General features: G+C 53.5%; 1 protein-coding gene across 3 annotated transcripts in view; it reads right to left on the reverse strand.

Annotated features, from left to right (window-relative positions):
• The window catches only part of AGO2 (argonaute RISC catalytic component 2), a 111,454-nt gene that overhangs the window by 59,855 nt on the left and 35,024 nt on the right, over positions 1-16,575 (reverse strand). Inside the window, exon 1 of one of the 3 annotated variants that reach the window (XM_057307939.1) lies at positions 11,709-11,861. The exons of 1 other annotated variant lie outside the window; for it this stretch is intronic. In XM_057307939.1, the coding sequence (XP_057163922.1) occupies positions 11,709-11,736 (28 nt within the window). In that variant the 5' untranslated portion in view covers positions 11,737-11,861. Of the gene's footprint in view, positions 1-11,708; positions 11,862-16,575 lie in introns of those variants that run through there. One more of the 3 variants, XM_057307938.1, reaches the window with a different exon arrangement.

The raw sequence follows: 16,575 nt of genomic DNA on the forward strand, positions 1-16,575 counted from the left end.
AGCTCCCGTGGACCCTCGCTGTCACATGCCACCCCTGACACACTCCTTCCCTCCTGCTCCCTGTGCTCACACGTTTCCATGGAAAACCTGAATCTCATGCCCCTGCCCCTCTCCAGTTCTGCGTGGTCACAGAGACCCCCCAGTTGCCAGGCTCAAGGGACCCTCTGTCCCTCGGGGGCATGTGACATAGCACCATGCCCTCCTTTTTCAAACTGTTCCTTCCTCGGTCCTTTCCTTGCTCTGCCCAGATCCCGCAAGTGCTGGACTCTCTACCCAGCCCCCTTCATCTGTGATACAGACTCACAGACAGTTGAAACTGCATCCCCAATTAAACTGCCTCCCCCCCAGGGCATGCCTCCATCCCTGAGGCCGTGGTCTCGCCACTCTCAAGACCCTTGCCACACAATCCTCACAGCCAAAGGCACAACGGTCCTCCTCATTTTACCAGCTTCCTCTCGATTTCATTCTTTCCTATCCATCCTTCTCCACCCCGGCTCGGGTCCCCATTTCATCCTGCACAGGCAGCCAGGGAAGCCTCCTAATGGGGTCTCGACTTCCAGGCACCCCCACCCGCGCCGACCCACTTTCTACACTCCACGTCAGAGTGTCTGATCTCACCCTGTCCGCGTACCTCCGTGGCTGCCTGCCACCTGGCTCCAACGATCAGCCCCCACGCATGCACGATCTGGCCTCAGCCTCGTCTTCCACCACTCCAAGACCTCCTCGACCCTGAGGACCAGCCTCCACTTGTCACAGCCCCTTACTTCTGTCTATAGCTCGTTTTACTCACATTTCCAGGACAAATTTGCTACGCTTTGCTATAACCCCATTTGGTTGTCTCCTCAGCTGGACCTGAGCAACTTGAGGAAGGTCTGCCTGCCCTAGAGTCTAACTAAGACCACCTGATGCCAAGAAGAGCCCAGGAGCATCTGGTCAACGTCTTTCCATTTATAACTGTGGAAGCTGAGGCTCAGACACGTAAGCAAAGGCTGCCGAAGTCACTGAGAAAGAGTCCTTTACAATGAACCGCCGAAGTCAGGAAGGAAGATGTTAGCAACCTCAAGAGTCAAGAAACCCAAGCCTTCCCGACACCAACGCTCATGCACGCACCTCGCCACACCTCACCCTGAGCACACTTCCTACACTCCAGCCCGTTCCAGGGGCTTCACACAGCTGACCTCAGGTCAACACAAGCACTCAACTATCCGCGCAATCTCTCCCGCCTTGGAAACCACAACTCGCCCCCTTCTCTGCAACAGACCAATAACACATTTCCACAAAGGAGGTACCGCAATACCAAGCCAATCCTTGACTTCAAATGCGCAGCAGTGACGTACTGGTTACGTGTGCGCTGCGTGCCCTGTGGTGACTCACCGGTTACGTGTGCGCTGCGTGCCCTGTGGTGACTCACCGGTTACGTGTGCGCTGCGTGCCCTGTGGTGACTCACCGGTTACGTGTGCGCTGCGTGCCCTGTGGTGACTCACCGGTTACGTGTGCGCTGCGTGCCCTGTGGTGACTCACCGGTTACGTGTGCGCTGCGTGCCCTGTGGTGACTCACCGGTTACGTGTGCGCTGCGTGCCCTGTGGTGACTCACCGGTTACGTGTGCGCTGCGTGCCGTGTGGTGACTCACCGGTTACGTGTGCGCTGCGTGCCGTGTGGTGACTCACCGGTTACGTGTGCGCTGCGTGCCCTGTGGTGACTCACTGGTTATGTGTGCACTGTAGTGACTCAGTGGTTACGTGTGCACTGTGTGCACTGCCGTGACTAACTGGTTATGCGTGTGCTGTGTGCCGTGTAGTGACTCACCAGTTACATGTGTGCGCTGTGTGCCCTGTGGTGACTCACTGGTTACGTGTGCGCTGTAGTGACTCACTGGTTACGTGTGTGCTGTGTGCCGTGTAGTGACTCACCAGTTACATGTGTGCGCTGTGTGCCCTGTGGTGACTCACTGGTTACATGTGTACTGTCTACACTGCTGTTCTTTCTGTGTGTATGAGAGACCGGGAAGATGGGACAGTGTTATTTATCAGAAGAGGAGACAAGACCGAGGGGTATGATTCATACGTAATTAAAGAGGCCCAAATCACCAACGTGGTGGCCTGCCTGCATTCCTAGTTAAATCATTATTTAATCAAGGATGTATCCCCCCCCCATAGACGGTAGAAAGAAAATTCACCCCCACGCAAATTTTCACTAATTCTAGTGAAGTTCATACTGTGGCTTTGGAAAAAAAAAACGACTGAATGTTTTTCCAATAACAGAATTCTCTTAATTTTTGCTCATGTTTTTTTTTTTTTTTTTAAATCCTCCTCACTTAAAAAAAAAAAGATCCCATGTACTGCAATCCCTACTGACATTTACTGGAAACAAAAGTATGCTACTAAAAATAATTTAAGCTGTTTTTACTGCATTTCTGACCTAGAAAAAGTCAGAGTCCTTCAGTTACTTTTTTGTTTTGTTTTCTTTCTATGAGAAAATGAACATGCTTTAAAGATTATTAATCTCACTGAACTGTACCATCTGGAAGCCCTCAGGTCCATCTCACTGAGCTACTATGACTGCAGATGCCATATTTACAGACTCACAACACACCTCTCCTTCAACAAGCACACTCGAGTGCCCCGTATGTGCCGGGTAATGTTCAGGACCAAGGAGACAAAAATAAACAGTGTTCTCAGGCAGCTCAGGTGTCTCCTCCCAGAACAGTCCGAGTGCACGTCATCGAATGGATTAGGCGTGTTTACTCCTCGTAAGCGCAGGTCACACGGGATCCTTTGCACTAGAGATCCTGACCAAGCCCAGGAGTGGACTCCACTGTCCAGCTCGGCTCGCTCCCCGAGGAGTGCCCACAAGCATGTGGTCCCTGCTCTCAGGCAGAAGCTTAACCAGGAAGAGGAATCTTCTGAATACAGAAACACAGTTGATCCACAGAAGTTACAACTGTGCCCCAGGAAACGTCCAGCCACAGAGACACGGTCCATTTCAGGAACCAGAGCACTACCCACGCTGAGTAAGGGCTTTCCAGTTTACAAAGCGCTTTTCACATGTTTCTTAACCGTGCATCACAGCTACGGAGCCAAGGTGTTGCCTTCGAAAAGTGAAGTCGTCCAAGGCTCAGGCAGGAGCAGCGAGCCGGGATGCCCATTTCTGAACCAAGGCTTCCTCCCGCCCATCAGCAGCCATCTGTCCCTAGCTAGATGCGGATGAGTTTACCTTCCTAAAATCTAACCACTGGCACAGACACGCCTGAGGTCCACTTCTCTGGTTGAGCCCATTTCTCCTGTCTCCATGATACCGCTCACTTCTAGAAAATTTGCCATGGAAAACAAGGGTAATTGTCCACGGCTTAAGTTACTAACCTGTATTAATAAAAGCAATGAGAAAACACAATGGTAATATATTCACGAAATAGGTGACTTCACAAGATATTTCTTCCTTGGGGCGCCTGGGTGGCACAGCGGTTAAGCGTCTGCCTTCGGCTCAGGGCGTGATCCCAGCGTTGTCGGATCGAGCCCCACATCGGGCTCATCCGTTGTGAGCCTGCTTCTTCCTCTCCCACTCCCCCTGCTTGTGTTCCCTCTCTCCCTGGCTGTCTCTATCTCTGTCAAATAAGTAAATAAAATCTTTAAAAAAAAAAAAAAAGATATTTCTTCCTTGCTTCTAGTTTTTAATAATGAAAATACTGACAGCTTGTGGGAAGGTGTGTGGAATATACAATCGCAAGTTAAAGCTCTAACAGTTTTCCAAGCAGAGCAGGGAGAGTTCCCAGCAGTTTTATGCCCTGGGGAAAGAAACTCTCTTACCGAAGAGGATAAAGACTCCTGTCCAGCCTCAGCCCTCAGAGAGATCCTGGACTCATTTTTATCCTTCACAGGGAGTCGATCCCAAGTGCAAACTGCCAAGACAAGCAGGACTCGTGAACCGAGCACCGGAGAGTATCCAGTACCGGCGAAGGTGCACACCAAGTGCACGTGCGCGTGAGAAAGGGACAGAATGCGTGCGGGGGGACGGCCACTGTCACGGGACTGTTAGCTCTTGGCCCCAACAGGTAGACAATGTTCTGAGATGAAAACCAAATGCTGAACAGCACACACACCTTCTTCACGGTTAACACAGACGACTCTGAAAATTAATTCCAGCATCGCCTAGAGAGCAACTTCCCATGCGCACCCTTCCCGCGGCCCATTTCCCCTCACCCGTGCTGCAGGAGGAACACAGAGTCTGATGCAGAAACGCCGGGGAGGAAAAGGGGGAGGCAGGGAGGGCCCTACACCTCGAGCCCACCGCCCACCAGGCAGGGTGCTTGGCAAGGCTGTGCTGCGGAGATGGGGGGGCGGTTCTCGACCAAGCCTCCTCCACCATGGCGCCATCCACATCTGCTGAATAAGTAACAGCAAGAGGAGGAGGACCTGGGAAGACTTCACCAGAGAGACGCCACTGAGCTGCTCAGCGGGGACCTCGCGCAAAGCCCTACCCTGCAGTAAGACCCCACCTCCTCTCCAGCTGTGGCCACCGGCCAGCCCGTGCCAGGCCAGGCAATCCTGCCCACCTTCCAGGTGCTCCCATCTTCTCCATCCTTCACTGAGACACGCAACTTCCACCTGCTTGTGAAAACTATGCCTGATGCCCAGGCCTGTATCTCCCGCCGCCCCCGGGCCCAGGCCACCTGCCACCTTTCCCACCTGGCCACGCAGCTCACAGCTCTGTGGGGATGTGTATTGCCCCATTCTGTCTCTGCTGGTCCTACCGCTGCCCTGGGGGACTAAACCCTAGGGAAGGGGAAGGCAACCCCTCCTTTCTCAACCAGGAACACTGGATGGTCACAGCTGGAAGCGACCTCAGCTGGGGGAGGGAAATGGCTGGTCCAAGGCTGCTGCCAGCCCGGCCCCTCTGTGTGCCACCGAGGCACCCATGAGTCCGCACTCCTGACCGGAGCGAGTTCCAAGGGCAGGGGAGCCCGAGCGTCGAAGCCAGTGTCAGGTAACATAAGCAATGATTGTTTGCGGAACTGCCGCTGATAACTCAGCACACGTGCTTAAAAATTCCATTTTTAGAGCCACATCTCAATCAGTGAAAGGGAAACGTAGTGAATGAGTAATCGACTTCCTGTATGAGTAACTGGGTCACAGCAACCAGGAAGTTTCAGCGTTTTTTTTAACAGATGCCATGGAAAGTGAGCCTGTCATTGCGTCTAAGTAAGGCTTCTGCGGAACAGCACTGGTCCTCCCCAAGAAATCCACCCCACGGGGTTCAGATTGTCACTGACTTTTCCGAGGAGGGTCCCAGAGCAGGCTGTGTGACACCTGCCCCGTGCGTGATGTCCTGGCAGCCCCCTTGCCAGGGTGCGACTCTCATCCCGGCCCTCCCCCTAAGTAAGGGATGGGCACGCAGGATAAGAACGTGGGGTGACCAGAAGAGAAGAGTGAAGGCTTGCGGAGGTTCTCACACAAGTGGGTGCCCTGGGTGGGGGCAGGAGGGGCTGCAGCGGCTCATCGACGCGGTCCTGCATGATGACAAAGTGCCCACAGCGACCCTGCTAAGAACCTTCTCTCAGGGCTTTTGCTTATCTCCAACTTCCTACCTCCAGTGTAGGACTACAGACCCTACACCCTCCTGTAAAGACAGGCAGGCCAGCACACAGAACCTGGGGCCACCAGGTCTCAGGTGGGTCCCGAGGGAGCAATTGGAACAATGCTGGGAAGTTCCCTTGCCTTTGGCCACCAAAGTGCTCCCAGTAGGTAGGCCTAGGGCCAAGAAGGACCGAGGACAGCAGCAGGCTGTGGGCTCACAGCTGACCAGGGAAGCTTTTGGGGCAGCACCTCCTAGCACCTAACAGGTGCAAGGGAATGGCCATCAGGGCACGTCTGGGCGTGCTGCAGGTGGGCCAGGCTAGGGCAGGGCCTACCGTGGAGATCTTACAGTTTCAGGCCCATGCGAGAGGAATGCCCTAACCCTACAGAGAAGCCTGTGGTTCAGGCTTAAACCCACAACTTAAACCCACGCAATCACCCTTCCTCTCTCCCACCTGGCACTGGGAGGTCATGGAACCAAGGATCCAAGGAGATATTCTGACCTGTTGGCTACACGGAGGAACGCTGCAGTGGGAGCAGAGCACAGGTTCCCGGGGGGAGATGGTGTGAGGGGCACGGAGACACGGGCCGGCTACACCAGCAGGGGCCCCACAACGGAAGGCAGCCTCACGCACAGCCCCTCCAACAGGAGGAAGGCGGCTCCCTTCCGGAAAATCTCACATGCATATTATCTCGTCCAGGACGTACCAGATAACTGAGAGCTTGTGGGTAGGGGCCACCGGGGATGCCCCACTCCTCACCTGCCTTCTTCACTTAAGTACAGATCACGGAACACTTTCTAAAGTGGTGTCTGTGGGTGACAGCCCGCTGAATGCATGGGTTTTGTTTCCCTACCTGCAACAACGGACACAGACTGGGCACTGCTTTCATATAGAGTGGACTTCTCTCTGATTTCAAAACACACACTTATTACAGAAGACGGAGAAAAATACAAAGAACATAAAAGTTGCCTGTAGTGCCACCAGAGATAATCCCTGTTAAAGCGTCAGTCTTCTTCTACATACACACGTAACACACGATGTGTGCACACACGCTGACACGCAATTATGCAGATTTATCCCTGGCTGCTTTCATTTAACATTATATTATGCAATTCTCCACAATGAATCTTTAATGACCGTATTACTCACTGAGCCAGCTCCCGCTGATGCATTTCAGCGGTTTCCAAATTCTCGCTTTAAAAATTAAATGCTGTGCTGAAGACCCACGCAGGAACAGCTCTACCTACACCCTTGGAGAGGAAGCACGGGGCCAGCCGGAGGGCTCAGTGCACAAGGGGGACCACCCTCCGCAGCACCAGCCACGTGGCCCGTGGCCGCCCACCATCTCTGCTTCTCCCTGGTGCTCTCCTTGCCCACCCTTCCGCCCGCACACTGAAAACACAGCCGCCCAGATCCATCATCACCCCTCGCTGGCTCAGGCTCCAGGCTCCCAGCCTCTAGAACAATTGACTTGCTGACCAACTCATCTCCTAAATCTGACCCCAGGCTGCAGGCAGTGCCTAGGCTGTGCAAAGACCCTGCCCTGGGGAGCACAGTCTGAGAGAGGCAGGTGTGCACAAAGAGGAACAGGACTGGGGTCCTGAGCCCAGATTCTGGGCCTCAGAATCTGCAGGACGAGCGCCTTCTGTGCCCCCCCCGTGCTGCTGCCGAGCCCTGCCCTGCCCACCCGCCACAAGCCATCATCTCCGCCCTCCCTGTTCCCCTGCCCAACAAGTCAGAGGCCTCCTGGCCACCGGCACACCATCACTTCAAGGCTCAGCTTGGGAGCTGTGTCTCCTGATCCCCCACACAGCAAACCAGGCCTTGGAGTGTCCTGGGCCCCATCAACCACCATGCTTTGTTTCAGTCACTTCGGGGTGTCCAGGTGACCACACGACGAGCGCCCTTCCAAGACACATCTCTGTCGGCCTCAGCACCTAGCCAGGAGCCATCCAAGTACGCACCAAAAGAACCCAGGAGATACGCAGGCGGGAGGCCAGGCCCGACAGGAATGAGGTCCTGCTCCCCACTTCTCAGCCCCCCCCCTGGCTCCACCACCTTCCCTGGTTGTTTATACTGACATTCTGTGATTTTTCTTTTTGATGTCCTGGCTTCCTCGAGAAACACAGGAGCTCAAGGCCCAGCTCTGTCTCAGGATGCAGCCCCACACACCAAGCGTGGCGGGCAAATTCGGAGCCCGCAGAGCTGCCACTGGGCAGCACACACTTGCTTCCCTGTCCTGCCTGCCCCTCAACCGCGGCCTTCATCCCGGCAGCTGGTCTGGCTTCCTGAGGTATAAATCCTGCCACCAGGTGTCCCCAGGACCAACCCTGACAGGGCCTAGTGCCCTGGGCCAAAAAACGCCCTGATGGTGAGACGCCCTGCCCACCATCTGAGGAGCATAGAAGCCCAGCCCTGGGGAGGAGGACCAAGGGGAGCATGCACCCCTGAGCCAGGAGGTCTCAGCCCGGGATCGACGCAGCCAGCTTGGAGGGTCTGTGAACTTGGGCTGAGCTCTAAGTGTCATGATCACTCCTTTCCATTATGAGAACAAGGAGAGCAAACCACATCAGTATATACCTACGACACGGGGAAAACACAAGGGCTGTCCTGTCACACGGCAGCTGTTAACAGGCACCGCAAAGAGGGCTTCAACTCACTGCTACTCTGGGGCACCTGGGTGGCTCAGTCGGTTGGGCATCTGACTCTTGGTTTCAGCTCAGGTCATGATCTCGGGGTCGTGGGGTCAAGCCCAGCGTCAGGCTCTGCACTCTGCTTGGAGTTTCCCCACCCCCACCCGAAGCTCGTGCGCACTCTTCCCACCCCCCTTTCTCTCAAATAAATAAATAAAAAATCTTTAAACTCACTGCTACTTCAAAATCATGATATTTACTAGACCTGCCGCTGGACCTGTTACTAAACGTGGTAACATTTGTTTCGTTATTTTGTTAACTGTATTTCAACATGACCTTATTTTGTTCTGTGCCTTGAAAAACATTATTCTGGGAAGGGATCCACCCATAACCTTCACCAGACTGACAAAGGGGTTCATGACCCCAAATGCGTGAGAACTGCCTGCTCTAAGGGGACAGGGTGGCCTCATCTCTAAGCAGAGAAGATGGTGCCTCAGTTCCTGATAACGTCACAAAACCTCCCCGGTCTGCGGAGGGTGGGCGGGTGTGCTGGTCCTCGGGCAGGGAGGGCCCTGCACCCAGCACCACGCCCTGCAGGCCTGAAAACTGGGCTTTCTGTCTCCATGGGTGCCCCACAAGCGCCTGTCCCTGATGTGATGTGAGCTCATGATTTACCGGCTGCCATGACAACCAGCTCTCTAGGCTCATCACACAGGCTGCCTACCAGGCAGGGGCTCGGAGTTGGGAATCAGAAATCAGACATCCTGCTAAGGCCTTGTGTTTAAAACATGGGGCCAACCTGTGTCCCAAGACCAAACCTATATGCGGTCTCAGGACCTCACAGCTCTGCCTATTCACCCAGGAGTAAATCAGGGAGGAAGTGAGCAGCTGCCAGGCAAGTCCGTCTGGAGACCAGCAGAGAAAGCCCGCAGCAGACAAGCGTAATTGTTCCGAGAAGCTCTTCGTTTCTGCTGTTTTCTAAATACTGAAGCACATGGAACTGAATTCTGAAAAAACTGCGTCACCCATAAGGCCTGGACCCTCTGGGCAGACGCTGGCCCCCTGCGGCCTCGGCCCCGCCCCCACGCACCCAGCCAACTCCTCCCACCTCCACTGCCTGTCTGCCTCGCAACCCGGATGGACAAATGTCTCGGTGCCAGCTTACACCATCAGGCCAAGAGCAACATCCTTGGCCCCTGATGACACATAATAAATAGCAGAATTTGGGGCCGGAAGTCACCTTGGAAACCAAGGGGAGAGAGTAACTCACCCTTTCCCCCAAACCTGCTCTGAGTCACGGACTGTAAGCCTGGCTCCAGGCGGGTCTGGGAGGCTCTGCGTGGGGGAGGGGCCCAGAGAGAAAGCCCACAGAGACGGGAGCGTGGCACTTCCTGCCCCGACCAGGGTTCCTTTCACAACATCTTACTAGGAGTCCAGAATCTTCAGAAACAAAAGGCCTGGGTGACTTTCTGCCCCTGGGTGACTTAAATGTTCCTCAAGAAAACTCCAGCTCACGGAGTCATTAAATAAACGCACAGTGTGGCTCTTCAGTCGAGCAGCTGGGGGCTTGTGAACCACAGGTCCAGGCTCCGTATTCACAGGCTGACGGCTGCTCACTGCACCAGTCGTGGGGCCGGCACAGGGCACTCCTCCAGGAAGGGAGCCCAGCCCGCCAGCACCCGTGTCTCAGTGCGACCGGGCCAAACATTTGCCACCGAACACCATGAAGCTATTGCCAAGCTCCTTCCAGAACCTCGAAGTGAGCATTAGTATTCAACATCATGTGTCCTCCAGCTTCCTGTTAGAACTCCACTTTCATGACATTGGGCATCAGCCAGAAACTGTGAAGACAAAAGACAGTGACAAAAAGAGCTCAAGGCTATCCAGCCTTCCATGCCTCCACGTGGGTCAGCTCCTTCACCCCTCCAGACATCCCTGGAGGAGGCAACAGCGGCTTTGGGGTGGAGTGACTTGTCGGGGTCCCCAGCCAGGCAGTGGCCGAGCAGGACCACCACCCAGGTCTGTGTGTCTCCCGTACCTTTGCGCTCACCCTGGGCTAGAAAAGGCAGGTTCTGACGGCTCCCTGGGGCACAGACCAGAAGGCAGATGCTGTCAGACCACCACTCTCCTGCTCCAGCTGGGACATATGGCTGCCACTCAGCGAATTCACCTGTTGCCTACACAGGCCAGTCTTGCTTATGGCCCCCAAGCCAACGGAACTACATTGAGCACAATCACGGCAGCCTTTCTGGTGAAATGAATGGAAGCATTCTCAGAATGAAGTGTTAAGAATGCAGACAGGAACATCTGCTCCTGTCAGCTGGAGATAAAATAAAACAACTACACTATCTGCAGAAGTACAGTGCTAGACCCAGGCGACCAACGAGCCAACTGTGAAGGGAAAAAACAACGAAAACCCAAAACCAAACGTCACCTGAGTTCCCAGAGAGATGGATTTTTGTCTGGTCAAATGCCAAGACGGGGAGCTTTTGCTCCCACATGCAGTTCAGACAATGCGGCCAAGTGGAGAAGAGCCCCGCTGGGATGTGGTCTGCATCGCAGACACCCTATAACCGCCAGTGCTCACCCCTCCAACCCCAACCGCCGCAAGCTCACCCCAGCTTGTGAGCACCCCAAGCTCGCAAGGGCACAAAGAAAGTAAAATGGGACAAGAGGTGGGGGGGTCCCCGAGGCTAGCAGGTGTGCACAATCACTGCCTAGGACGAGCTCCACTGTTAGCACGCTGGAACCAGGCCTGTGCCCGGGACTCAGCCGGCCCCACCACGATGCTGCAGCGGGCCAGGAAATGTCAGCCCGGAGGGCTGTGGGCTCAGAAAACACCCCAAGACCGACACAGACCATCAGCAAGTCCCTCTCTCCAGCAAGAGCCTGTGTCCACAGCCCAGGGAGGCACTCGCATCTGCTCCTCACCCTCGGGCAGTTTTGCTCAGCACCTCCCACACTGAATGAGGATGAGGAGAGACAGAAGAACCCAGACGAAACCCTAGGCAGGCTCCCAGCACAAGGTGGGGGAAGGACAGCCCTGCAGGGAAAGGAGCCAACCATGGAGTCAAAGAGCTGTTCTCTAGAAATGTGTCACCTTCATGCAGGCCACAGTTCCTGTAAGTCTTTTCATTTCTTCCTCTCTGGGTAAAAAACCCTCTGGGAAATTCCAATCTGTCGCTGCCTGGTTCTTGGCAACACCCGAAGAAATGGCCCAGGGAGGCAACGGGGAAGAGGGAGGAGCCAGTCACTCTGGGGAGGGGGGGCGGGGGTGGTGAGGGGCAAGGTTTTGGGCAGGGCAGGTGCTCCCGGGTGAGGGTGCAGTCCTGGCAGGTGCCCAAGCCCGGGGGGGGGGGGGGGGCGGCAAGCCGGCAGGAAGATTACTACTGAAGTGCCTTACTCAACTTCTGTGGTTGAATGAGTAATACTCCAAAAATATGTTAGCCTCATTTCAGTGAGCAATACAGCGTGCATAAGAATATATGACACATATGTACCGTTTAGGGTGAATTCTAAAACAAACATCCAGCTGCCCTCGCGCCCGTGACGAACAAGGTTATTCTTTATCTTCGTTGCAGACTCAAAGAACTTCACCTACAAAGGGTTTTTAAATAGGCTTTTGTGAACCTCCAACCATCATTTAAAACACAATTTCTTTGAGAAATGGTCCCCAAAGTCACCCCTGTGATCTGTAAAAAGAAAAATTTCCCAGAAAAATTGTCTTAATAAACTTCGCCCGTGTCAAAGATATCCCCTCTGACCCACCCATCCGACTTTAGTCAACAACATTACAAATACTGTAATAAATATGAGGAATTTAAGAAATACTCGTAAAACGTAAATCACCTCCAGCAAAACAGCCCTCAAACAGTTGGTGCAAGTGCCCCCCGCGGCTGTCCTGCTCCGTGGGCCAGTGGTTCTTTCACGTCCCCGTCCGAAAAGTTAGCCTGGCTTTGCAAAAGCTCCGCACGCACACAAGACTATCCCATAGTGCATTGCTCTCACGTTTCTCCACAGTGCTTACCAGTGTTGACTATGGTTTATTTTGTGATCCTCTGACTAGTAACTGCCTCTCCCACTAGAACATAAGCATCGCCAGGCCCGGGACTATGTCTGGTTTTGTGCAACTGTTGAATGAATGAACGAATGAACAGATGAATAAAAGAACACCTCAGTGTCTCACTCGCTCTCAGCAGAAACACCTTGATCTGTAACTCAATGGCAAGCGTTTTAGGGCAGAAACATGAAGCATCCACGCGAAGGCTATCACACGTCTTCCGCGAGCTGTCCGCACTGTTGTGACTAGAGAAGCTGCACTGATCAGGCACCTGCCATCCTCGGGGTTCACTCCAGACACCCCCTCATCTAGCCTCACATTCACCCTCCCAGATGTGAGCTGTCACACCTCACAGACAGGAACCAGGGCTCCTGGAGGGTGACGCGGTGCCCGGCCAGCAGACTGCCGAGCAAAGGCTGTTTCCAACTGAGCCCTCTGCTGACATGGCCCATGGAATCAACCAGCCCCCCCTACAGAAGAGTTCTTAGGACATCTCTCATACTTCGGGAACGTCTTTTTCTCCGAAGAACCTAAATCCTTCTTTTTATCACCCCAAACATACAAGCATCTAACCTATCACCTTCCTGCTCCTGTCCCTCCGAGGCAGGGAGTTCAGAACTGCGTGCTCTTCGACAGCATTGAATCATCTCCGTTACCAAGGACTTCTCTCCATACCAACAGAAAACGTGTGCCTACCCTTCCTCGCGTGTGTATTGTTTAAGCTCTCCCATGACACCGTAGGAAGTAATGGGACCCCTGGTGCACCAGGCACGCTGCAGACCTCCATGCTCACCTTCTCCTCTACTCCCCACCCCGGGTCACGCACAAGCGATCCCCAGTTTACAGATGGGACACCGGGAAGGCCGAGTAACAGGCACAGCTGGGCTCAGCGCAGGTCTCGTTGCTACCAGAGCACGTGAGCTCTGCCACCAGGCCAGGCTGCCCCAAGTCCTTTTGAGATAGCGGGTATATTGAAATCAAATGAATTTTTTGTAAGAGATGGGTGACCTAATAGCGCAAACTAACGTAGGCTCCCAAGTTCACTCAATTAGCACTCGGCACACAGTAACAGCCGCCACGTGACTGCGGTCTGACTGTGTGCCCGGCCCCATACCAAGCATTTCACGTACACCAACTCTGTCTGATTCCACTCATGCAACATTTCCCGAGCACCTACTGCGTCCCTGTCCTCAGGGCGCTCACCTCAGCAGAGGGCAGGCAGAGAATCACAAGGGACGGCAGGAGCAGCCATGAGGACGGTGCGGGCTGGGCTAAGATGGCATTTCAATCACGGGATGGGAGAGAAGGGACAGCTGAAATAACGCTGAGTACCTGAGGGAAGAGTTAAGGTGAGCTCCCTCACACCTTATTAGAAAACATCCCACACAGATACAAACTGTAAGAGCTAACATTACTAAGTGAAGGAAAGACATCCAAAGAAATACTTTAAAACTAAATAATCTTCTATGATTTGGGAGTCAGAATGCTTTCTTTTTGGAGTCAAAATGCAGGGGTCACAAAAGACAAGCCTGACTACATTAGATTTTTAAAGCTTCTCTAATTGCCCAACAAATTCAGAAAATTTTGAGACAAATTTACAAACCTGAAAATATAAACCTGGATATACAGAGTTTATATAAGTTATTAAGGATTTGGGGCAACTGGGTGGCTCAATCGGTTAAGCATCTGCCTTCGGGTCAGGTCATGATCCCAGGGTCCTGGGATCGAGCTCCACGTCGAGCTCCCTGCTCAGCAAGGAGCCTGCTTCTCCTGCTGCCTGACGCTCCCCCTGCTTGTGCTCTCTCTCTCTCTGTGTCAAATAAATAAAATCTTTTTTTAAAAAAAGTAAAAAAATTACTAAGGATTTAAAACTCCCACAGGAAAATGGGCATCAAATATGGCTGATGGTATGAGTAGGAAATCCTAGTAGCCAACAAACAGAAAACATACCCAGCCCTCTGTTGAAAAAATATGAATTAAAATTGTAAATATTTTTTTTGCCTATCTGACATTTACAAGAGCTTGGAAAAAATGATCACTCTCATTTAAGCTCGATGGTCTGGAAGGTAGATTTCAGAAATCTCTGAAAATCATGTGCCCTTTGACAGAGTAACTCAAGATGTGGGCCTTTATCCTAAAACACGCAGACACCCAGCCCCAGAGCACTCACCCTCCGTAACAGGAGACAGGACGGCGTGAATGCTCACCTGTGCTGATTTACCGACACCGCGCGTCTGCGCCGTCATGTGGGAAGATGTCCTGTCTGGTTAAGCGGGAGGAAACTCCACAACGGTGTCTGCAGCAACCCCCTTGTCCCATATTCGCACACACATCTGGCGTGGGGCCTCGTAAAACTACACACCCACAGCGAGCATGTCTGAGCGCTCCCGCTACAGCTGACCTCCCTGCTCTCCTGGGTGCCTCTATTGTTTAAAGTGGGCACGTTATAGTTATTATTAGAAAAATAACAAAAAAGCCATCTTTTAAAAACGGACAAAAGCAACCACGAACAAAATCTGGGAGGAGGATAAATGGGTGTTTACTATTCTATTTTTCATCTTCCAAAGTTAAATAAAAACTAAGATGTAAACACACTCAGTATCCCACTTAACAGACATCCAGAGAGATTTAAAAACTTGCCCAATTCAAGATTTGAGGTGGGTCTGTTATGATTCCCTCGTATACTTTAAGCCCCTCATCCACAGCCCCACTGATGCAAACAGGGGGAGTGGCGAGCGCCCGGCTCGGAGGAGACGCTCCATCGTCGATAAGATGGGTGGCCACGTGCCACCAGCCAGTGCTGCCAAGTGCAGCATCGGACCCCGGCCCCACACTGCAGCCACGAGGCCCTGTCCCGGGGACCCCCTTGGTGCCTGCCAGTCCCTGGGACTTGCCCGAGGGTGCCCCACAGGGCAGGATATAAACCCAGACACCCTTGCCCCAAAACTCCTCATGCTCTTCTGTGTGACCGCAAGTTAGCACGGTAAAGTACAAGATTAAAGCCATGACTTGGGTTTTACATCCCAGATAAAGGGAACCTCCATACTGAAAGCGCATGAAAGAAAAAAAACTCAGAAGACCTGTTTCCACTCATTCATAAATGTGCCCACAGCCCTACCCCAACCTCAGCAGGAACCCCGCTACTCTGCACAGCTGACTTGGGACAGGACGGGGGGCGAGGGCGGATCCCCCGTCTCCCTCCCTTCAGCTTACATGGTTCAATCAGTCTCTGAGGCGACCAGAAACCACCTCATTTACCTACACCCTTCCCAGCACACACAAGCCGAGGGTCTCGGTGCCGAGTGCACACTGTCATTCCCCACGCGGCTGCACCATTAATCCTGGGGAGCGTGGCACTGGTACTTGGGCTGGGGTGGGGGGTGCCGGCACAAGCAGCCCCACCATCCGGCTAGAGCCCTGACCACCAAATGCAGGCAGCCACCAACATTTTATTTTATTTTTTTAATGGAAAAGAAAACAGAACACTGACAGCACGTCTCGCCTCAGGGCAGGCACCTTCCGTGAACGCGCACGGGGCCACGTTCGCACACACCCAGCACCCGCGGGCTCACCGGGAGCGGCCGTGGAACAGGCGTGGCTGCCACGGCTTTTCCTCCCTGCTTTTCTGGCAAGGAAGGCGTGGCCACCAAGTGGCTTCCTGGACCAGGGCTCCTTTCCACGGGGGTGCCCTCCTGACTTCAAGCCTTAAGTTGGGCAACGGACTCACAGTAACTCGCATCCAGGTATCTCTAGCGAATGCAAACCCACCGAAACCAGGTCCATCAGTATGAGCTCGTGAGGCCCGGCGAATTTTAAGAGAACAGGAATCAGGAAGGAGAAAATGATATCAAAAATGAAAAACCACAATTTTAGTCCTGCCCCACAGGGCTACTGAGTGAAGTCTTAACCTTCTGCCCATCTTGAAAAGAATAAACGTCTATTTTTACCAGCGAGGCAGTGAAACCCGCCGTCTCCCCATCATCTGCCCGTCTGGGGAACGACAGGTGACACTGGGCGCCCAGGCTGCAGGGCGCCTGTCCACCACCGCGTTCGTTACTCTGTGTGGTCCAACACAGAAGGAAAAGGAGGAGGAATGAGAACAGACAGCATGAAGGCACAAAGCAGCTCAGCCACTCAGTATGGCAACACAGGCAGAAAGGCACATACCCAACGGTTCCCACGAGCCTCATGGAGGACAAAACCAGGGGCTTCGTCAGACACTTGGAAGCCATCACACCCAAAAGGAGTATCTTAGACCAAGGCAGCAGGACTCAGCAGGATCCTCTGGTTTAGGTTCCATCCGGGAG

Source organism: Ursus arctos, unplaced genomic scaffold (assembly GCF_023065955.2).
Source record: "Ursus arctos isolate Adak ecotype North America unplaced genomic scaffold, UrsArc2.0 scaffold_6, whole genome shotgun sequence".
Classification (NCBI taxonomy): Eukaryota; Metazoa; Chordata; class Mammalia; order Carnivora; family Ursidae; genus Ursus; species Ursus arctos.